This window comes from Seriola aureovittata, chromosome 20 (genome assembly GCF_021018895.1).
Source record: "Seriola aureovittata isolate HTS-2021-v1 ecotype China chromosome 20, ASM2101889v1, whole genome shotgun sequence".
NCBI lineage: Eukaryota > Metazoa > Chordata > Actinopteri > Carangiformes > Carangidae > Seriola > Seriola aureovittata.
Window position 1 is genome coordinate 13,273,880 of NC_079383.1, and position 23,795 is coordinate 13,297,674.

General features: G+C 43.0%; 1 protein-coding gene across 1 annotated transcript in view; it reads right to left on the bottom strand.

Moving 5' to 3' along the window:
* prex2 (phosphatidylinositol-3,4,5-trisphosphate-dependent Rac exchange factor 2) overlaps positions 1-23,795 on the bottom strand; it is a 97,692-nt gene that overhangs the window by 47,011 nt on the left and 26,886 nt on the right. Inside the window, exons 9-22 of the mRNA XM_056364122.1 lie at positions 22,189-22,338; positions 21,482-21,623; positions 16,687-16,787; positions 15,554-15,657; positions 15,415-15,464; positions 11,463-11,538; positions 10,239-10,311; positions 8,305-8,447; positions 7,864-7,956; positions 6,382-6,530; positions 6,206-6,291; positions 4,078-4,214; positions 2,127-2,244; positions 1,284-1,468 (exon numbers count right to left, since the gene is read on the bottom strand). Of these exons, the coding sequence (XP_056220097.1) occupies positions 1,284-1,468; positions 2,127-2,244; positions 4,078-4,214; positions 6,206-6,291; positions 6,382-6,530; positions 7,864-7,956; positions 8,305-8,447; positions 10,239-10,311; positions 11,463-11,538; positions 15,415-15,464; positions 15,554-15,657; positions 16,687-16,787; positions 21,482-21,623; positions 22,189-22,338 (1,607 nt within the window). The remainder of the gene's footprint in view (positions 1-1,283; positions 1,469-2,126; positions 2,245-4,077; positions 4,215-6,205; positions 6,292-6,381; positions 6,531-7,863; positions 7,957-8,304; positions 8,448-10,238; positions 10,312-11,462; positions 11,539-15,414; positions 15,465-15,553; positions 15,658-16,686; positions 16,788-21,481; positions 21,624-22,188; positions 22,339-23,795) is intronic.

The window sequence follows — 23,795 nt, forward strand, 5'->3', positions numbered from 1 at the left end:
CAGCGCTGGCGATATTAAAATTCAACATCACACAGATCTCCGAGGACAATATGGACGGCTGGGGCAGATGTTTATAATAATACTGCAATTGCTTTCACTTTGAAGGAATGGGAAACTACTTACAGTCGCAGTCGGGACAGAAGTTTTATTTTTGTGCATATCACTTGGTTTCATTTTGCTTGGTGCTTTTAAAGACTTTAGAAAACAAGGACTGTAAATCTACATCAGTTTAAGACGTGAACCCAACTTACTATCTCTGCTAATTCACAATAAAGGACAGAGATGTTGTTCATCGTGAAATTTGGCAGTAAGACTGCTGCAAACTGCTTTTGATTTTCCACCCCAGCATGTGCGCATCTATGTCTGAGTGAATCTTCTTCCCTCTGTACGTCTTAAATCAATAATGATCGTTCTGTGAACATCACCGCCGGGATGTAAAAAGCATGCACTTAACACAGCTGGGAACTAATATGACGAAAATACAGCTGTCAGTTTTAACTAGCATCAACCCCCTCAATCTACACAGCAGGAGAGCTGTTGGCTATATCTGTACTGAAGAACTCAAAGATAAAATTAAACGTGCAATTTAAGCATCCTTTTAAATCTGAGGAAAAATAATATGACAAAGTTCTTTCGAATTATCAGTAAGAATCGCAATGATTACAAATCCTAGTGAGATTTCACTTCCATGCAATCAGCATCTACTGCTCCCCTGTATCCTGGTGAGAGACAGAAGCATTGTCATGGTTTGTTTATTATTGTTCTCCCTCATCAAGTAAGGTGCAGCTCTGAGGTGATGAACACCAACAGCAATATAAATCACCTGAAAGGTAATAAAACATTCCCTTTGTCTCTCTCTCTCCCTCCCTCCCTTTCTTTTAACCACAGCCACCTGGGATTGGCCTAAACAACATTTGCTTCATAAATTCTGATAAAAGTAATTGTCATTACTTGAACAGGACATTCCACTAGATTTAAAACTAGATTTTGACACAGGGCCCCTAGGTAACACAGCACATCAAATTTAGGCACAAGTGTGTCAATGTGCAAATGTTCTGTGCTTTTATTGTGAAAATTACCAATTCAATTAAAAAGTAATCAAACGACCACATCAAGTTCATCTGGAGCCCAGTTGGTTGGACCAAACAGATAGCATCGCTGTTTTAAAAAAAGTTTGAATCCCACATAATTAAACCAACATCTGACCAGTTCATCCGACCAATCAGCCTAAAGTCAAGTCCAAATGTCCAGAATTTATCCCGCTTAAGTTTTGGACAGAATACCTTCGCAGTGAGGCTGAAGAATCCCTTGGGTTCAACCATCTTTTCCAGCACATGGCACTTGATACCAGCTGTGCTGTCATATTCATACACCACCCCGTACTCCAGGTGGACGTTGTCTACCGTCAGACTCACATGGTCCTTCTTCCCATCAATGATGGCTATAGTGTTGAATTTGTCCATCACCTCTGAGATTGTAGAGACAGAGAAGAGCAAAGAGACGGCGGCGAAACAGATTTCTGTTAACACGCAAACATGGCGGGACAGATGCACAAATCACGAAATTTATCCGGTGATTATGTTCTGTGATAAACACAAATAATCCCCATCTTCACCACAAAATGCGCGGTTACAGCGTTGGAAGTGTTCTCATCATCATCGCACTCTGTGGCAGTGTAGGAGGTCTGAGACCACCAAATCTGCAGTTCATTTGAAGGAAAGACCCTCTGCTCATGGCTTTCTTCCATCTCCCCACAAATGATGAGCAATTCCAAGAGCATTAAGTTAACCGGCCCTATGTTAACACAATGACTTAATATGGCAATAAATCCTGCTCCGGAGCTGTTTGCTATGAAGGGAATAGCTTTCCTGTTTTACTTTCTCATTGGGATCCATAAATCGCAGGGGGGAATTAACACTTGATGAGCCAGAGGAGGCGGCTGTTCTCAGACTAACGCACTCCAGATGAGCCTGTTTGGAGCTGTGTCTGACTTGTTAACTGGAGCAGGCGACGGGCTCGTGAACAAGCCTGTGTTATGTCCACAGACACCTTGAGCAGAATTTATTTTCCCAGATGAGCAATTCCCATGTCGTTACTCGTGAATGTGCATGTGTGAGTGCGGTCACCTTCGACTTTGCACTCAAAGCCGTCTCCGTTCTCCTCTGTGGTGGGTTTCTGGTTTGTTTTCTGGTTGTCCTCCTGGGCGCTCTCACTGTTGTTGTACACCCATTTTATAGTGTCTTGCTGCATAGGAAAACAATAAAAGATTTTATTGTATTTACAAGTTGATTGAGAATGTTTTTGCATCATAAAAGTTTTTTTTTAACTCAAACATCAAATGATATGTTTTTTATATTTATACACTGAACTTGTATTGAACTGCGAATGTGTTTTCAGTCACGTTAAATCAATTGCAACCATTACAGTCACACACCCACACAACTGTCAACACAAATTGTAGCATTATTCGTATCCATGCATTCTCGTGGTGAAAAGGTAGCATTTCTATTACTAGAAAGATGGGAGATTAGAAAAAAATAAAACACACAGAACTGTGGTATGCATGTGTGTCTATGTGTGTCTGTGTGTGTGTGTGTATGTACAGACAAGCTGAGGTTTGGGTTTGATGTAGCATGTTTAGCTGATTCTGCTCAGATATGGTGTCCAGTGTCACAGTAGGGTTGGCAGAGCATACAGTGTAAAGCCTTCACAAACATATGGAAACATGGTGCTTGGTGAGACCACAAAAGCAAATCCATGCCAATCTCATCAACTCACTCTAGCGTGCTGCACAAGCCTATATGTGTGTGTGTGTGTGTGTGTGTGTGTGTGTGTGTGTGTGTGTGTGTGTGTGTGTGTGTGTGTGTGTGTATATCTGTCTGTGTCTGTTCTCGCCTCTCCACACCCAAACCCACAGTGGGTTTTCTGCCAAGGCTACATGCTGTGCCTGCCTACTGGTCTGTGGTCTTCTAGTGTAGAACCGCGCATACACACACACACGCAGACAGAGAGAGAGAGAGAGACAGAGAGAGAGAGAGAGAGAGACACAGAGAGAGAGAGAGAGAGAGAGAGAGAGAGAGAGAGAGAGAGAGAGAGAGAGAGAGAGAGAGAGAGAGAGAGAGAGAGAGAGAGAGAGAGAGAGAGAGAGAAAAGAGGGTGGTTCCTCCATGTCCATAATTGATATAAACCAGCTCTCCAGTAGTGTTGGAACCCTGTAGTGCTTCATTAAGCCTGAAGTCCCAAAGGGGCTCAATTATAGCGACACACCGCGCTAACTCACACCCTTGGGTTTCTATTTTTGAAACAGTTTTCCCACCTTTAACAGGTGGACTGAGCTTGATCTCTCCGCTTACACTTGTCTTTTGTCAACTACTCTGGCCGGCATGTTCCCTTGTTCCTTCATCTTTCTCCTCCCTCCCTCTCTCCCTCCAGCACTTTCACCCACCCTGAGTCCCAGCCACCCCCAGATCCTTTCCCACCTCTTGCTCCAGCCTGCCAGTCTCCCACAGCAGGCCCACCACTGTGAGCCAGGGGTCAGCACTGGAGGAGCCAAAACTACTATTATTTCTGTGTAATGACCCAAGACAAGGAAAGATGGAGTCAGAGAGGGAGAGAGATATGAAGGTAAACGGGAGCTAGGAGGTCTGTCTGCAATTTTTTTCTCACGGTCAACTAGTCCTTGCTTTTTTGTTTCTTTTGCTCTTTTATGATCTCCCACACTTCTCCCCCTTCTAGTTTCATTGCATAACTCTCAGATCAAGTAGCGTATAATTCAAATTATCTTAACTTTCTACCAGTAAGGTCATGGGAAATGAAAGGGTGACCTCCAGTAAGTAATCTTTATAAGCCCAAAAACCATGATAATGAACTAGATCAAACATAATTGGAAAAATCAATTCCTCTTTTCTTAGGGAACTGTATCTTCATTTATTCCAATTCTAGTTTCTAACACTGCTCATAATGACGCACAGTAGATTTTGCTGTAAAAATGTACAGTATGTCACCGTTAAAAGTGGATAAGATGAGTTAAACCAGTTTATCCCCATTTGCCTTTCCTGCCCTCTCCTCCTGTCTCACCTGTGTGGGTCGGCGGTACTTCCTGCATGCGGTGACATGAGCAATGACGCTGGCATGGCTCTCCTTGCTTACGTTGATGCCATTCACCTTGATGATGCACTGGCCTGGGTGGAGGCCAGCGATGGCTGCAACCGTGCCTGGCGTGAGACGGAGACGAGCAGAAGAGAAAGGAGGGGCGTCAAGGGCAACAACCACTGCACATTATCATGCAGGTGCACTGAAACAAACACCAGCACCCCCCCCCCCCCCCCCCCCACAACAAAAAAAAAAAAAACTGATGCATCTTCCACATCCTGTACACAAAATTGGAATGAACAACATTCCTCTCTTTTTTTCTCCCCTCTTCTTTGTATTTACAACTTTGTTTCCTGTTTTGGCAGCTCAGGAGTGTGAGGGCGAGCTTAAGAGGAGGGAAGTTGTTTATCTGAGGTAGACGAGGGCCTCTCTGAGGGCCGTGATTCAAACCCTAAGAGAATCTCATGGTTTACAGCTATCTGAAGGAAGTACATGGCAGACTAAATATTCCTACCATTTGTTTTCATAGTGCCTTAAACCATGAATACCTTACTTTGCAATATAAAGAATCTGTATTCCACTGACCCAAGTATTGTAAGAATACAATGACTCAGCTGCAGTTTCTCTGCAGCTGAGTCATTAGAGTTAGAAAGAAGAGTTAGAAAGAATATACCAACAGACAGGTCCACAGTACTAGAACAGAAAAACAGGCTACAGACAAACACACGTTCCACAGCAGTAGAGCCATCATATTGGCTCTACTGCTGTGGAACACAAAGATACAGAACTCTAACTCTTTGTGTATCTCTATTTTTGATTTCCTATTACAGGCTGATATAACATAACAGCTTTATCCACTTCATATCTTAGTTGAAAATACTTTTATATTTAATTACATATTTACAGAAACAGCATGTTTTTATATTAAATACAAAAATAGAGGTATAGTTATTACTGCTAAATATGGAACAAGTCTACAGCAGAGGTAGAAGCTCTATGAAGCTGTCCTTGAGCTAAATGCTACTATAGTATTAGAATGGTAACATTGATGATTACCACTGATGATGAACTAAATTTCGTGACAATTCTATCAAATAGTCTTGGAGACATTTTACGCAAAACTACACCACTCGTGGTGGCATTAGATGAAAAGTCAGGGGATCCCAAAGTCTTTAGGGTTCAACCTCTGGGCACCATGAATGTCAGGATAAAATTTCAGGGCAATCAAAGTGGTAGACTGACCGAAAAAAGTGCCAATATAAAACGATGACAATACAGCGAACAGTCGCCTGGATTTCATTTGATGATGAAGTTATCTGTTCAACTGCTTCATACCTCTGTCTTACCTCTTCCTACTCTCAGTTCCTCTGTCTCTAATTGGCTTTACCTGCTCCTGTTGACCCCAGACACCAGGGGACAGCAGGTGTTATGACAACCCAAGGGATTAGACAACTCCTACATCATCAGCTCCGTCCCGGGGGGGGTGGGGGAGGGGGGTGGCAGAGCATCTACTTAGACACACAGGTTCCCAGGCAACCACACCATGAAGCTAACACATGCACAGACACACACAAGCTCACTTGCACACATGAAGGCACATATCCAGCGCAATTCTACCCTGCTATCCCACTTAGATTGCTTAAGGGAGAAAAACAAGTTTCAATTCCCCTGAGAACAGCCAGATAAGGCCATGGATTGTTTTCTGATTGTACCATATCTTGTGCCAGCCCCTGATAGCAGTGCTACTAAACATGCTGTGTTAGGTAACAGGAGGGAAAGAGGGGCTCTGATGAATTTGGATCCAGAAAAAAATTTGCAGACCGCTTCTCCATCACACAGAGGAATTGAACTGTGAGCAGGTACATGGCAATCATTGTGATGTGGAAAATGACTGATAACCAGTTAATTCACAGTTCTGGGAGAACCATTAACCAACCAGCTGAGCCACATGAAGAGCGGGGGGGGGGTTGGCCTCCTGTGGCCAAGTCACGCACACCCCCACAGACTGGTGTGGCAGCTGCCCGCCAGCTGTGCCACAATAACAGAGAGGTGATGTGAAGATTTTAGCTGATGAAGCCAGACAGCTCAAGCGGTGGAGACGGCGATCTCTTACCTCTCCCAACAGCATGGACCACAGATGGACCAAAGCCTCGGATCTGGAACCCTAGCCCATCAGCCGAGTCTGGGATCTTTACCGTCCTGCACACAAGACGAGAGGAAAGGCAATGCATCACGCTGATGAATGCAGCCGATTATAAAACGTTTGACAGTACCTGCGAATACACTTACTCTCTTGGCTTGGTGCTGACCAGCACCCTGAGGGGTCCCTTGCTGTTGAAACATTGCCTGAGGAGAGCTTCTATTTCAGGGAAAGGCCTGAGGAACACCAGGTCTCCATTTATGGCAAACAACTTCTTTCCCACCTCCAGGCCAGCCATCTTACAATAACATGTAGTAGAGAATAGTAGGATTATAGAAACAGTATTGTCAAGGTTAGGTTTTAACATAAAACAGAATGCTTGGTGTATGCCGTTTTAGAGCTTCAACTTGTAGAAGAAAACCAATATCCCCCAAGGATTTCAATATATGACACAGAAGAGCGTACACACTCCCAGTCATTGAAAACAACAGCTACGAGTGTGCAGCTGGATCCTGTTGTGGATTTCATATTGAATATTTAAAAGCTAACGCACACAATGCGAGTCTCTATGCGATCCAGACCTTCCAAGTGCTAGATGAGGGCTGGAGGGAATTATGGGTCATGCGCTCAGAGTGATCACATTTGCCTTCAAACTCCTCCGTCCCATTTTCATCTAGCAGATCAAAGCTGAACACCAAAGGAGACCTCAAAAAACGTGGCGTCCCTTTAATGCGCTCTACTTCTGCAGGAAAATGCTCCTAATGTTGGCATCAGCGTCCATCACTATGGAGCAGGTTTAGCTTTCGGAGCAAACAGTGAGGAGGTTTTTTTTATTATTCATGACTGATGATCGAACCGCATTTTAACAACAGAGGCCTCTGCTGACTGGCGTTCGTCTGCCGTGAAGGCATCGCAGCTTTGCAGAATTATTTGCAGGGAAACAAAATCGAATACAGCAGAATGATGCTGAATTACAAAGAGGATACACTGAACCACCATGAAGCCAAAACCACCCGTGGAGCCTGAGCCCTACCATGTTACAGCGGAGATTACATGGATTTACTATTCACTGTACAATATGTAAATCCATTTAGTGAGGACTTGGTTCCGGCAGAGTTAATAACATTTTCATTTTGGAAATCAATCAACGCAATAAAATTGCTGCGCTCAATGGATTTGCTTGAGACAAAGGAAACATGCAAGATGCTTTAACATGCAGTTCAACTTTGGTGACACAAGCAGTTTTTTTGCAATTGACTTTTGTAGTGTTGCACCCAATTTCATCCTGCTGCTGCTGTGCCTTGCAAGCAAAATAAATAGAACTTTCTTCTTTTAACATGAACAAAAAGAGACTATTGGATGCACATCTAGCAAAAACTTTACTTTACAAAATTAAACTTTTGTCTATAGTCACTTCGCCAACTCTCCAGCACCAACTATGTGCTTTCTCTGTGCCACTCTCTGGTGCAACTGGAAACTAATACTAGTTCAGGAATACCTGGAAGAGTGTTACAGTCAAGCCATATTAATTCCTCAAAGAGTAAGAGTGGTTTTCACATACTTTAATACTGGGGCTTTTCATATATAGTGTATGGATCCATGTGAATATGTGTGTGGATGTGTGTTTTCACCTCAGCTGGGGAGCCCTTCTCCACCGATTTGATGATGGGGACTCTGTTCCTCTCTTCCAGGGTGAAGCCATAGCCTCCATCGCTGGGCCTTATCTGGAAAAAATGACACGTCTCCCATCAGAAAAATCCGTGACCAGCCGACCGAGACCATTCTCACAGAGCACAAACACATACACCAGGCGCAGATACTGGCACACAGAGATAGCAGCTACGGTAGTATTTGCTCACTCCTCTGAAAAGAGTGCTTACTGAGGTATAAAATGGACTTTTGCAGTGTTATGACTTTTCCTTCCTCGCAGCCATGTGTTTCGAAAATGATTTAGTGTGCCTTTGGATTCCTTTGGAGTTGCGCGGACAATATAGCAAAGTCATAGCATATTAGACAGACTGAGGGCTAATGAATCAATAAGCCACCAAGGAGTACTGCGAGTGAGGACTCACCAGGAGAGACTTGGAGATGACATTCTCCACTATTTTCAGGTCGTGCTTCATGGGTTTGTGTTTGGTGTTGGAGCCCTCCATCTCCTCGTCAGCAAAGAAACGAAACAGCAAGGGCTCATCTTTGAATTCACTCTTTTCCAACACTGAGGGCGGTGACAACAAAGTCATGAATGTAAATAAACAGACAAACGACTGAATAGGAACAACAGATCACGTGCACGTTTGCTGCCAATTTTCAAATGCATGCTATACTGTTATATACTGTCTTATATTTTTGAATTTAGTTTCTGTACCATTCCATTCATTTCCAGACAGTATGAAAATCAATGAGACAATGACAATGACATTTCTGCAATCCATAACAGCGCAATATCAAGTTTACTTTTGTGAAGGTTATGTTATCTTTCTCATGGCAATGCAGTTTGAGAGCAGATTTAAAATACATGCACTGCATTACCTCAAAACTATTATGTAACTCTGAAAAAAATTCTGCAGACTTGACAAATTGGTAAATAGATATTCATAGAAACCAGGGTATGCTTAGTAGAGTGGAAAATGCATTAAAATTTCTAAAATACAGAAACATGGTTTGCAAACCAGTATGGTACAGTATGTGATTTGCAGCAATTGGACTAAAACATTCAGTATCATTAAGGGTCCTTTAAGACGACTGTTCTACTTCAATGACCCAGGCTGTCTACTGTTCGTTCATTGAAAACTTGACTCTTTTACTGTTGCTCTTCTATTTTTGGGCAAAGGAAGAATATGTGCAAACTGTTAACACTTCCAATATCAGTGTCTGGTGCTGTGCAGAGGTAGATAATGTAGAAATAAAGCAGTTTGCAGTAAGTTGAGAGGTTTAAAGATGTCTAATCGTGGCAGTAATGATGTGACATGCCCAAGCACATGCACACAAAAAAAAACACCGTGAGAGAGAGGGAGACCCCACTTTTATGGTAAAATATCACTTTTGAGTGAACCCGGTCTCCACAGCAACATAACGCCTTCACCAAGACTTTAATTTTGAAACGAAAAATAGCCCTGAGGGGAAAAACGTTTCCTTCTAACATTCCCTCATTTCATTCCCCTCAAGATCAGATCTAGCGCCAATAGTTTTAATAGCTACATCGTCAGGCCAAATAACTTACTGGCACGAATGGCAAAATTACCCTGTAGGCTGTGGAAGCAAAAGGAAGTTTGATGGCTGGGACTGTTATGTTCTATAGATGTGCTGGTAATTTGTAGTGTGAGGGTTGAACTGTGGGTAGTTTGAATGGTTACGTCATGGGGGTACGAGGAGGCACGCTGTGACTCATACTGTAGCGTGTATGATGTGGACTTTGGCACGAGGGGAGCGCGGAGTTAAAAACAAGTCTGACTCTCATAAACAAACTGTAACCATGGCTACTGACAGTTTTGCACTTAAACTTGCAAACACCCATGCATTATATGCCAAGTTCTCACAGCTAAAGCAAACCATGCATCTACCCTGCACTCGGTCAGTTAAGTCATATCCGCACAAGTATGCATGAAGTTAATGATAGTATGCATGAATACAGCCATTGCCCTAACCGCACACACACGCACGCACGCACACACACACACACACACACACACACACACACACACACACGCACGCACGCACACACATGCTCGCTCGCGCGCACACACATGCACACATACAAATTCATTACTGGATTGGAAAAAGTTCTATTCCTGTAGCGTGTCAAAGGGATTATAAGTAGAAATGGAAAGAGAACAAGAGTGGTGGTGTTCTAAAACAGGATGCTAAATGCCAGGCGCCCTCTGCGTGGTTTCTCCAAAGCATTCGACTCTCATTTAGTCAGTGATGGAGAGGATTCCACGGTTTGTGCACAGCATGATCAGAACTTTTTTTGGTCTGCTGAAATCCTCAGCAGTGAAAAGCGCTGTACCGTGATGCATGAAGCCATTGTCGCACAGCTCCACCCCCAGGATCAATGCTTCCTCCCTCGTTCGGCAGTCCCCCTGCACCAAAAGACACAGAGAAAAGAGAGAGGGAGCGGACACAGAGGAGAATGGAGACAGATGAAACAAAGAGTGGATGGAGTAAACAAGTAAAGGGAAAAAAATAAGCAAAAGACGATGGGAGAAAATGAAGTAGAAAGACAAACAAAACAAAGAACATTGTGTGTTTAGAGAACAGGCAAAATGTCACACTCACACCCCCCTTTGTTCCTGCATCCAAAAGCCCTGAGGCCAACAGAGCCACTCCACTCTCCTCCACACTCCATCTTAAACACAGCCAAAATCATGTCTGCACAGCAAAGTGTGACAGCTCTTGAAGTCTCGCTGAAGGAGTAAGAGCTCTCCTGCTTGTCTGGGTCGGAAACATTCATGTGGACTACCACACACACACACACACACACACACACACACACACACACACACACACACGCACACGCACACGCACGCACGCACACACACACACACACACGCGCATGCACACACATACACACATTTACATGCACACAAAGATGTGATGTCTGCCATTGATTCTGCGGTGGTCGCCGTATACGTTTCATTTCTTTGTTGTCATCCTGGACAGGACTATCAATCTGTCAACCTCAAAGCTTCCTGTCAAAGTCAATAAAGCTTAGCTGTCAAATCAATTCTGCTTTTCTCTCTTCGTTTCCTTTTGCTCCGCTGAGCCTCAAGTCTGACGGCCAGAAACGCTTTGTTGTCTCACTTTCTTTCCTCTGTAGCACATCTGCACCAACCCCGCTGTTATGACAATAGCCACTTGCATCTTTCACTCCCACCTTTTCTCAACCCCTCTGTCTTGCTGTAGGGCAGCAAATGTGTTTTCAATAGGCTCAGAAACCAATGTGGGTGATTTAGAAAAATATGTGTGAATGAAATCAAAATCACAATATTACTGATTATCACAATCTAGTATTGATATATAATATAGCAAACATATGAAAAACTTATATATTTAAGAACTGAACTGATGATTTTCAAGTAATGTATTTCTTTAGAAAAATGTGCAAAGCTAGTTTTGGAACTTTTTGAATTACAGTTTCCTTGGAAACATCTATTTGGGCAAAAATTTTTTATAAACAACGCTGGATGAAGCTGATGAATGCCTCAATGGATGAAGGAGTTTTAGGGCTTACCTGTGCAATAAGCCAGTCTATCAGTTTGTTGGCCATCACCACTGATTTGTAGGTCCTCAAATGGTAGTCCTTATCCCTGGATGGGAAGCAGAGTAGAAAACATGAGAAGGATTAGGAAAACTATGTTCTACCTTTAAAAAGGAGCCTTTTATAAGTTTTGCTATTGCTACATCACCAACGTTAGCATTAACAGCTGTTTACTTTCCTGTCTAGAACAAACATTGCAAGTTCAGCATCAAACATCATTCTTTTACTCGCCAAGAGGTGTCTCTGGCGCTGTAAAGCAACCCTACTGTTTTACTTCCGTTTCTGTCACTTCTTTTCTTCTACTGAAGTTTGCATGCTAACCGGCTAGCTCTGGTCCGCTTGTCCTGTATCGTCACTTTTCAATACCAGGTCACTATGCTAACGTTGGCTATTTAGCGACAGCAAAACTGCTTTAGCTCCTTTACACTCGGATTGTGTCATGCTACTATTCAACTGTGTGATTCATAATAAACCCAGACGGTGAACATGTAGAGCAGTAATTGCTTGGTCTATATAAACACAATGCCTAAAAGAGGACTAATAATTTCCACTGTCAGCAAGGCGTGGTCACTCTTTAAGCACTGGCAGTTGCACCATAAATCTAAGTGAGTTTCTGACAGTTGGTGACAGCAAAACAGCATTCCTCCAAGCAAGGCTGGTAACGACCCCAGCAGTGTTTGGCCCTGGGCTGCCCCATGTCAGTCTGGTGTTGCTGTTCTCAGTGTTACTCACACAGCCGCACTTCGCCAGACAGCGAGAATGCCGTCTGAAATAGAGCCGTGACTTTCCCATGAACACAGGGGCCTCCCCGGGGAACGCGCAGGGGCTGAGCTGTGGGCCGGGAAAGTCCAGAACCACCACGACTTCCACCGCTCTGCCACTTCCACCACATGCAAACACTCACACAGATACAACCGCGCACACACACGCCTGTCCTGCACACACAGAGTTCAGACAAGTCAAACATGACATGTGGGCCAAGTTAAAGTCCAATCTCAGCTGTCTAGAGCTATTCAGAATGTGAAGCGTGAGAGGTCAAACGCTGCCCTGTTTCCTCCACAATGGAGGACTCTGTTGCGTAACTGCATTTGACAGGCTGTGTGGGTCTCTGTTGGGGACTGTAGTGCTGATATCAGCCGGTGAGGCACGTTACCCTGGCGTGCCATGCATAAAACCAATCAACCGGAAGAAGCAAGAGGCATCCTGTTGTTCCCTTGAACGGTAAACTAGAGCCAGGGAGATTGGGGCTACAGCGGCTGGTGCACAGTGAGGCTGTCAGAGTGAAAAATAGGGGGTAAACAGTGGGCCATTGGGCAGCCATATGTCCAGCATGAGGAAACAGCAGCTTGACGAGTAACAGAGGAAAAGGTCAGAGAGCTGGTTTTTAACTTTCTGTCCAAAGAAGAAAGTTTCCCTTGACATTTTGAGACGGGTAAATGGATGATGAAGGAAAATGTCGTATTTTCAAAGCATTTTTTGGAATATATTATACAGAGGATGATGAAAGTTTCGAGATTTAATCAACTGCTTTCAGTCCTGATGAACTACTCAAGTACACTTCAGCATATCATTAGTTACTTTGAAAATCTTACACATATATCCATAAATATTGAGTTTCCTGGGGACTCATCAGCATAATGAAGAAAACTGATCAATATTTCTCAGACGCTGAACTGAAATGCCAGCTTTTCCATTCTGCATGAAGATCATTTATGAGTGACCTTCGCTGTAATTTGTGGGTTTGCAGCCTCTCCACGCACTGAAAAATTCTTCTCATTACATATTTAAAGTGTGCAGCTGTGTGTGGATAGTGTGAGCCTACAGTGCACAATTCAAACTGCACAATCAGATCACCCTGTTTGAAGGACTCACAGCTGTCTTGTGAGGAAAACAGGGATGTGAATGGGGGAACAGAAGCTGCGTGGGGGTGCAGTGGCTGCGTAGCGTACGCTCCCTCTTTTGCGTCATGTCTCTCGCTCTGCCAGGAAATTCCACCTAATTAGGCAGGGGCTGATTGCTCCAATTAAACTCTGGCATTCCCAGGCCCTGTGATGCATTGTACCGGGATCTCAGTGAGAACGCACTGCACAGATCTGCTTGCCTTAGCGACACACACACAACTCTAGTGCTAACACGACCAAGAGTTTTTACGTCAAGAGGTTTGGCTTCCACACAGGCACCAGCAGACTGAATGCTGACACACACTCACATCCTCACCCTTTAGGCCTTTTTTTGGTAGTTGGATCAAACACAAATACAGAGAAGCTTCTATACTGGAATACATTCAGGATCAGCGTGCCCCTTCCAGCTATGGCACAGTTTTATTGGTGTGAAATTAAAGCTTTTCTTCAGGGCATTTGAAATCCAGCATAAACAGGCAACCTTAATGCGGTGCTTTGCGGTAAAACACATTAGCAGCCTCCACCTCAAACACTATTCAAATGGAATTTAGAACAACACCACCGAAAACCAAAGCATGCATCAAATTACTCTAATAAAATGAGATTGCTCCACTTCTAACTCTGTCAGACAAAGAGATGTTTCATTACATGTGCCAAAATTGCTCTGGAAAAAATAAAAAAAATAAATAAAAAACCCCCACCTGTTTTACATTTGAGTTTAAGAGACTATTTAATGGGCATGTTTGATGTTTCTGCTTTCACATGTTTACACTAATTACTGACTTTAGGATACTTTGGGATTGCCTTGCTACAAATATCCTTTTGTCATTCCAAGTGTATATCTTAACATCAGATAGTTGCACAGCAGACGCACACCAATTTCAGCCATGAAAGCTTGAAACCAAACCAAAACTGATTTTCACATGTCAAAACTGCTGTTTTGCATCATGTTGCTGGTTGAAGAATTGGAATTAAAGTTTGCCTCCGACAGCTCGACTCTGTGTCAGGCCTTTCATGGCACGGGATCAATGTGCTGCCAGTCACATTCAGTGAAATATATAAGACCAATGTATTTTAAGTGAATGGCCCCAATAAAATGCAATGTTTGAATTTAGAAAGAGCAGAAAGTACAAAAAATGGTTCACTTGCTTTGACAAACCAATCACAATTTACAACCACTTAAAGTCTTCATCAGATAATTGTTTGCTTAGTTTTCATAATGATTGATCTATGGACATACAAGCTCAAGCTCAGTAGGTGTTTAAATTTCATCCATATCATTTTTGGGACTTCTCATCCATGCTGGTTTAAATTCAAGGTCAGCCACAGTGCTGATAAGGACCATGAGAAGAGCCAAAAGCTCCAGAAAAAGCTAGTAAGAGTACCTTTAAGGGGAATTGTTTTGTCAAAGAACTAGTTAGATAGTCAAGAATAAACTTTAATGCTGATGAAGACTATGCGATGGGTTGAAAGCACCAAAAAAAATCTTGTGAAAGGACAAGTCATGCTGTACAGATGGTCGAGAATGAATTTGGGGATGCGGCTGGGGAGGGATGAACAATAAGTGGACCTTGAGTTAGGATCATTTACTAATACAACTTTAACTATGTCCAAGGTCGAGAATGAGATTTGATATATACATCCTGATTCAATGCATTATTAAAGAAGCACCAAGAGAGATTTGTCACAATGTTAGCCATTTATCTGTATCCCACAAGTACCCAGACTACTTGAAACATCTGATGCACTCAATCTGCTTCACCACATCTGTGTTTTGAGACCGGGCAGATAAAACCTGCCAAGCTCGATCACCCACAGGGCCCTGCTCCACTCCATCCCCATCTGTGCCTACTCCTTCCAAGTCAGTTTCTCTTTAAAAACAATGAGCTCATAGTTCATCATGATATTTCTCTCCTCCACTCTGGCAGCGTGGAGTTATTTTTAGGAGCAAGAGCCAGACACTAAGCTACCGGAGCCCCACCTGGCTGGGTTGCAATGGAGTGGAAAAGAAAATGGCTGCTTACCTGATGACAGGGGTGAAAAGGCTGTGAAGTCGGCAGAAGAGTCGAACACCCTGAGAAAAACAAGAGCGAGGACTTGGGTTATTTCAGTGACGGGTGTGTAAAATTGCGATTTTGATTAAATGAGTCTCCGAGGGTCTACCTTTGATATGACATCGTGCATGTCACTTCTGGGGTGGTAGGTGCCGTCGTCGTAGCGAAAGCGGTACAGCACAGGCTCAGGTTTGAACTGGTGTTTGTCTGTGACTAAAAATGCAATACAAAACACGAGCAGGTTTCTGAAAAGGACATGCGCCCAAATGAAATAAGAAACAAAATGAAAAAGTCTCAGAGCCTTTAGGGGCATTATTCGTCTTGCTTCAAATTTGAAAGTGTAAGAAGTTTATAAAAACATATTCAAGTCAAGCAGGGCTGCCACGGAGAAACAAGGTTTCCAGACACGAGGAAGACTCAAACCTCATACTGAGTGGTCACAGATAACAGAGCTGCTCAGAGCTCCCTGCTCCTCTTGCTTTAGGGGACTTTGTCGAAGACACTCCTATCTACAGCAATAGCAGCTGGCTCTGTATTCTTGGCTGCAGCCGTGCAGGTTCCATTAAAAGGTTTTTTTCATGAAAAGATATTCCATCGTTTTTCACATTGGGAATTCTTACTGCACTGTGAGAGAGCTCAGTGGGGCTCGGAGTTATTCCTCTCTGTCAGGAGCAGCTCTAAAGCCCAATCTCATTTCTCTGTGAGGAAGCAATAAAGCACCCCCCCCGAGTGATTTAAGATACAACTTGGCTTGGGGCCCTACTCTTTTGAGGAAAAAAAAAAAAATACATGCACAGCAGTACGCACCATTTAGTGTGAATGCAGGCTTTAGCCAGCTTAAGCCTCATGCACTAAACGCACTTGTTACCAAAAGCCACAGGACAGCCAGTGAGCAAATATTACACAAACACTACGGCAAGAAGAGATTAATATTTATAATCCCTTACCTAAACACTGTGTCTAGGGACTGTTTAAATGGGACACCTGCTAAGACATAAATAAGACAGCTCCATCTACATTGAAGGATCCAGCCAGGGAGTGAAAGTATTGTGAAACTGCATGTTGAATGAGAAACAGTCATTGGATATGGTTAGTGGTTAGGTCAGGCAATGGCGTGCTCTACACCATGCAGCACAAAGTATATTAGATTGTGGTAAATTTTTAGATATGGAGGAGCAAAGGATGATAAAGCTGGTCTGAATGGGGGGTGGGGGGTGGGGGGGGGTGTTTGCGAGAGCTAACCATGGTGGATGATGCCGTTCTCCAGCAGAGCTTGACCCAGGTGAACCCCTTCCTCTGGGTTGCCTGTCTCACCAATTTCCATCAGCCAAGACACAAACTCACTGGGGAGACACACAAACACTGGAATAAGAAGACAACATCCTCGCACAGGAATAACACAAATACAATCCCATGAGGAAATCCCATCACCCCTTAAAAGGAGAATGTGTGTGATCAATGGAGAGAGCTCTGAATTTACCCTTGATAATCTGAAAATGGGTAATGGGTAAAAAGTGTCGGCCATCGCCTTCATTCCAAAGAGTCTTTACAAGTTACAACAAACATTTACTTGCAATTGATGCAACTACGGCAACAAACACTATCTTGTAAAAGATGAATGATTTATTTACTGTTGAGGGCCAAATGTGTTTGTTAAAACAACCAGCAGGCTTTAGTTGGTGTGTCTTGTCTAGTTTAACTTTATTTGTTTTAGAAATAGATTGTAACACTATCAAATGTGAAAGGTTTAATTGGATCTTGGGAAGTTCTTGATGGAAAATGCACAATCATTTTTTGTGCCGCATCATTTACAACTGGGAAGAGGAAACAAATCAACCACAGAATCAACAAACAGCATCCAATCTTCTGATGGCCCAAATGAGCTAAATGGGATAATTCTCCATAATTTAGGGACTCCTAGAGAGACAGATTGAGGGAGAGAGAGAGAGAGAGAGAGAGAGAGAGAAGACAAAAGCAAGAAAGAGAGAGAGAGGAGTGAAGAGGGATAACAGGCAGTGTAACAGTAGCTTATCAGATTACATCCTCAATGTCCTGTCTCCCCACAAAAGCCAAACAAACACGACCAGCGGCACCATTGGAATTCTGTGGAATTCACTTCCAGGCCATGGATGGAGGCGGCCGGGTGTCAGCGAAAAAGCCAACAGGAGAATTTAGAAAAGTTTTCAGAGAAACAACTGACCAAAACACCCCACCTCCAACATCTAACACTCTTTAACCACTCATCCTTGAAGTCTTTTTCTCTCCACAACAGACCACAGGGGGAAAACACAAGTCTATAACAATGTCAAATTGTCAACCTCTTAACCATGAGAGCAAAAACACCCTGAAAGTTTTGGCTAGAGTTCTCATGGCCTCAAGCAGATTAGGGTCACATACGCAATAAACAGTTTCAAGCAATTGAAATCAACATGTGGAGCTGGAAGAAATTGACCAAATCATGCACCCCCATTTTGTCAACCAGCTTTCTACTATGAGCAGGTTATTTCACATGAGAGATTTCTGTATGTGCGTGTATGTCTTCTACCCTCACCGGTTTGGAAAGTTGGAAAATGGTGTTGTCATCAGGGTTATAAACAATATTTGAATCCAATTATGACATGAAGACATTCCTGATGAAGCAGATTAGCTGAGTTTTTGACTATGAAAGTCTGAATACGTAGAATTTATGGCTCTATTTTTAGATTTTTTTCTTAAATTCTGTCAAGAATATTTAATGTCATAGAGAAATACACAAAATTGGAAATCAAGTTTTCAGTTAAGACTAGGGGAAGGAGACTTAAAGCATTAATTTGACATTTCATATGATGTGTATAGTCACTTCCTTACACACAGTTAGATGAGAATATTGATACCACTCACATACTGTCTGCCAAATATGAAACTTCAGCAAGTAGCTGTTTTATTTAGCCTAGCTTAACGGCTGGAAACATCCAGACCTGTTACGTCCAACAGGTAAAACATGCTCGCTAGCACCTCTAAAGCTCATTATATAACACGTTACATCTCGTTTTGTATAATTAGCACAAAAACAGAAGCGTTCTTACCTAGTGAGTCTTACGTAGCTCGTCTGTCTGCAGCTGAATGTGACTGTAAAACCGCAACTTGTTTTTAGACTCATTTTTGCGCGGACTAAACAAACGAGGTGAAGGAAAGTGGATTTTATTACCTGTGGATGAAGCCATGCTACAGTAGCCTACTAGCCATTCCCTCCTGTTTCCAGTCTTTATGCTAGGCTATGCTAGCTGGCTGCTGACTGTAGCTTGATATTTAGCGCACTGACATGAGTGGTAGCGATCTTCTCATTTAACTCTGGCAGAAAGAAATGTGTCATTAAGACGATCAAATTCCAGACAATATCTTCTTTTGTACAATATCAGTAAAGTATATTAACTGATCAATTTGTCTCCTAGTACTATGTACAAAATGCTGTATACCTGTACATGCAGTTTCTTTATTCAATTCTGCTTAAGTGAGTAAAAGGTATATCCCAAGTGATGTCGAAAAGAAAGCAGAAGCTGACAAAGGCAAAGAGCGTCTCTTACAGGATGTCTAACCTTTTCATTGAACTCCTGAAGGGCTTTTCATTAACATCTATCACAACAGCTGACACTCTCGTCCGTCATATGTAGAAAAGACAAATACTCTGACTCTTTTTGTTTTTCGGTTTAAAATGGGAAGGTAACTGCAAGCAAGGAGGCTGTCACAGACAGTTCCATTGATGAATTACACTGTCGCAGGAACCAAGCCACAAATACGATTGTACCATTTAAAGGGGAGGAGTTTGAGACCCAGAAATAGCTCTTGGCCTTAAAAAAAAAAAAAAAAAAATCAAAAAGGAAAACAAGGAGGCGTAGAAAGAGAATAAAGGCAAAGCCTTTCACAATGGAGGGAGTGGGCTGAGTTGAAGCCATAGGCAATGTGGCTTTCATCAGAGACATACCATGCTGGTTCCAATTCACCAGTTACGCCTACATGTAATCATCTCCAAAATCATCGCAGACAGGGGGAAGTACAGATGGGCTAGAGATGTCTTTTCACCCACAAGTGGTCATCCAGGTGTGGGCCAAGTTGTATATGGAGGGATAGCTTTCTAAAAAAAAAAAAAAAGGAGCTTCCCTGAGCTGCTTTCTCACCATATGATCTCTTCAGACTGAATGAGGTGCCTACATATGACCAACGTTTGATCCTTTTAATCTTTTTAGCTGACAGATCCATTCCTCTTCCAGACCACAAGGGATCTGGTGTTGTCTGCGTGGACCAAAGGAGAAAGTAACTACTCATTCCAAACCACCATGTGATGTAACTTGGCCACAACTATGCCCAATTGGACTTTTGGGGTTGGTTTTTTTTCTCTCTTCATGATTTTAAAAATAACAGGGATTTTGAAATGACTGTTTAAGCTAGGGTGATTTTCAGTGTGATATTACCAGTCAAAACATCTCTGTAACAATTTAAAACAAATGGAAAACATGGATCATTGTGAAATGTGATGGGGCGTTTACAAGACAAATTTGTTATGGGATTTCAAACGTCAGGATAGAAGTGCAGTTTTAATAACATCCAACCCTTTTTAAATTGCACAGTGTCATCATTCTATAAAAAGCCTCTTGGCTGTCGCATGCAATTTTCATTTTCAAACATGGAGAGCTCTTCAGCTGCAGCTGTAGATTTTATTATCCTGATCCAGCTTTGTCACCTTCTCAGCCTCGCACTGTGTGCTTCCCACATAGGCCTACAATGTGGGAAGCACATTATTGTGAAAGACTAACTTGTGTTGAATGTGAAGAATGGACGTAAGAATTGAAGTTACAAGTTTCTGCACTTTCCCAGCTTGGGGGAGCAAGAGGTGCAATATCCCATCAAGATTTCCTGTAAAAAGCTTTCAGGCTCAATGAAAAGAATATTTTATCACCGTGGGAAGTTTGGGGATCAAGTGGTTCTGGTTGTTAGTGCAACAGAAAAACAGGAACTCACGTACATCACTGGTTGGAGCTACAGTGCGCGCGCCCTAAGCTCTGGATTCTGAAGTAGACTTGAAGGAAATCCAGAACTAAAATTTAAGAAGTGTTTCCTTGTACGGGATTAAACCCTGGGAAAAATATATGACACCAAGACATCCACATCTGATGTGATGAAAGCAAACTGAAATGAGGGCATCAACTCATGCATACTAAACATATCTCAAGGATAGGATTTTGAGCAAAGCGTCTTTTACAGTAAATTTTCACCTGTCAGCAAATGCAGCGTAGACGGACATGTTTTGACTCATTAAAAGTAAACATTGAAAGTGCCCAGGCTCAACTGAGAAAACTCAAGGACACTAGAAAATAATGAACATGTCACAAATCCACACACACACACACACACACACACACACACACACACACACACACACACACACACGCACGCAGCTGCCCGCTGGCTTAAAGGGTCCTCTGCAGTTAGTTACCTCATGGATACCTCAACAGAGAGTTGATTGTAATCTAACATGGGCGAGGGAGAAAGCGGGCAGTCAGCTGAGCCGCACAGGGATATCTCCCTGTGATTTATGACTGGCACTCAATGGCCAATCCGTCCCCAGACACCACACCAATAATCCTTAAATAAGATTCATGGGCTAAATCTGGCTGGATTTGATTTTCCCATGACTGAGGCTGCAGATATACATAACACACAGTCTCCTGAACAGAAAGCGGCAGCGCTTTCTTCTTCTCCAGCTGCCGTCTTTACAAATCCGTCGCAGTAAAATACAGTGTTCGGTTAATCTGCACTTACGTGGTACACGGCTTCACTACCTATTTTACATGAGATAAAAAAGACCCATGTATCTGAAAAAGTACAAATACACAGAAGCAGATTGAACTATGTGTCACAGTGATCCAATTTGACACTTACTCACTCCCTCACAGTTATAATCTCACAATGAGGTGATACAGAGGAAACCACAAGGACTCCACACTTTGCTGCTTCCTCACGGGACGAGCCAAAGTGTTTATCTTAGCGGCAAGATCCTCACCTTCCTAGGAAGCACTTGGGGAAGGTGGTGAGCTTGCGTTTCCGATCCTTAATGAGGTTTCCCTTGGTCATGAGGTGGTAGAGCTTCTCTCCCTTCTCTGACACCATCACCCACGTATCCTGCTCCATGCCGAGCCTCAGACCTACACAGCAAGGGGGGGGGGGGGGGGGGCAAAAAGCCTGTCAGTATCATGGCAATAATGATCGTGCACTCAGCTCGACTGGATGTGACATCAATTACAAGCTGGAGAAGGTTAATGTCTCCTAATTTCACAAGATAATTTGCAGTGCCTTTCAGTGTCTGCGCTTATAGTCTAAGGCAGAGTTAATGACTGACATTATGAAGAGTTTATCATGTACACAATCTCAGAGGAGGACAAACAGACACAGAAAATATGCCGTCTTCACTATGTGTTTTCCCTGTGGGAAATTCAACAGTGACAACATGTAAATCTGTTCTAAAATGCAGATGAGAAGATGCATATCACACATACTAATCAGGGCTGGGATTTATTCACTTTTTAAATTATTCAGGTTAAGTTGCCTGGTATTGATCTTCCCATACATAGCATGTATTATATCATGTTGTAATGCAAGGCCGATGTTAAAAAGAAGAAAAGTAAAAAAAGGAAATGAGTTTTCCCTATTTCCCTATATTAAAAGTGAACCGACCCCCGCCCTGATAGGGACAACAAAACGCCTTCTTACTTTTCCTCCGCTCCCTCTCTTTCATGATGGCCTCCAGCCACTCCTGCTTCTCCTCCGGGGTCTTGGCCATGCAGACGAACCACTTGTTCTTGGCCGTGTTGTGGATCTTCCAGCCGTTGTTCACTATGTTCCCGCTGCTGTGGTAGTCAGCTGCAAGGCAGAGGAGGAGAGCTCAGACGCGAGTTTGACTTCACTACTTTCATGAAGTCCTCTCCGAGGGGTGGAACGAGGCAAATCGACTTTTTTGACTCATTTAGGCTCAGGGTACTTTTTTTCGAGTTTGAAAGGGGAAGGGCCATCAATCAGTGGTCGCACTGATCATGACACTGTAAACACAGTTGTTGGGAAGTCGGGTTCGCAGTAAACGAGGGTTTACCACATTAAACGCAGCAATAACATGAGGCACAAATCCAATAATTTTGCCTAAGAGAAAACGGAGCCAAATGACGACGGCTCATGCAGGAAAGAGCAGGAAGTAGACAAAAATAGACAACACCTTATCTGATGAACTGATTTTTTTTATACAGTAGTGTGTGGTGTAATGGCCAAAAACAACATCCACTATAAAACTACTGAGAATATCGTTCTCAGCTGAGCCAGTTCTCATAGCCTCTTTATTGAGTACTTCATTGATTATCACTCTTCTCCTTTAATGAGATAAACGAGGGTACACACATGCAGGAGAAGAACCATCCATCAGCATTATTTACTACTCAGTCCTCAGAATACTCCCCGAGAGCCGACGGCTACTTGTGATTCACCACCTACGCTCATATACAGATGATAGGAATGTCAAAACCTCCAGCAAATGCAAGTGATCTTTTGACCGTTGGTTGAATCTCAAGCATGATTTCTCCTACGTTTCAAATGCCTCTCCAGCTGACCTCTGATTTTCTCCCTCGAAGGGTGTAACAAAAAGCAAACCATTACAATCATCAATTACAATCACGTCTAAAAGCATCTACAGTGTGGTGTCCTTTATATGGTACGCCTCGAGGGCGTTTTTCAAACCTCAGGCAGCAAGTGTGTGTCTGGGAAAAAAAAAAAAAAAAAAGTTTGCAGTGCTTTCACTGTGTAGGAATCTGAGCTTAAAACACTCCTGTCGCCCTGGATTTCAGATTGAGATCGCCCGCCTGTGGTGCAGAACACCCACGAGTTACTGCACCGCCGCCTGCCTTGCGTGTTTATCCTCCCTCTCTCTCTCTCTCTCTCTCTCTCTCTCTCTCTCCAGACCCAAACCCATCCATCTCTCACCAAAAACACCCAATATTACTGCCCATCTAGCCCCGCTGGAGAGGAAATGATGGCTTTTACAAATATAAATGATAATCAGCGGCTATGTGAGGCCAAGAGACACAAGCGATCGAGTTCACCCGGTACCAGCAGCAACACATACCCAAGGATATGTAACTATAGATGTCTAAAAAAAAATGTTTATAGGTAAATCTTATTTTTCCCCATCGGTGATTCAAGTATAAAAATCACACAGTTGCGCACCAGCTCAGGCCAAGGACTACGTCGTCAACTTTCCTGTGTGGGTTATTACAGCATATTTCTTAAGCCCTGCTGCCAGGAGCGCCGAGATAAAAAAAAAATTTTTTTTTTTT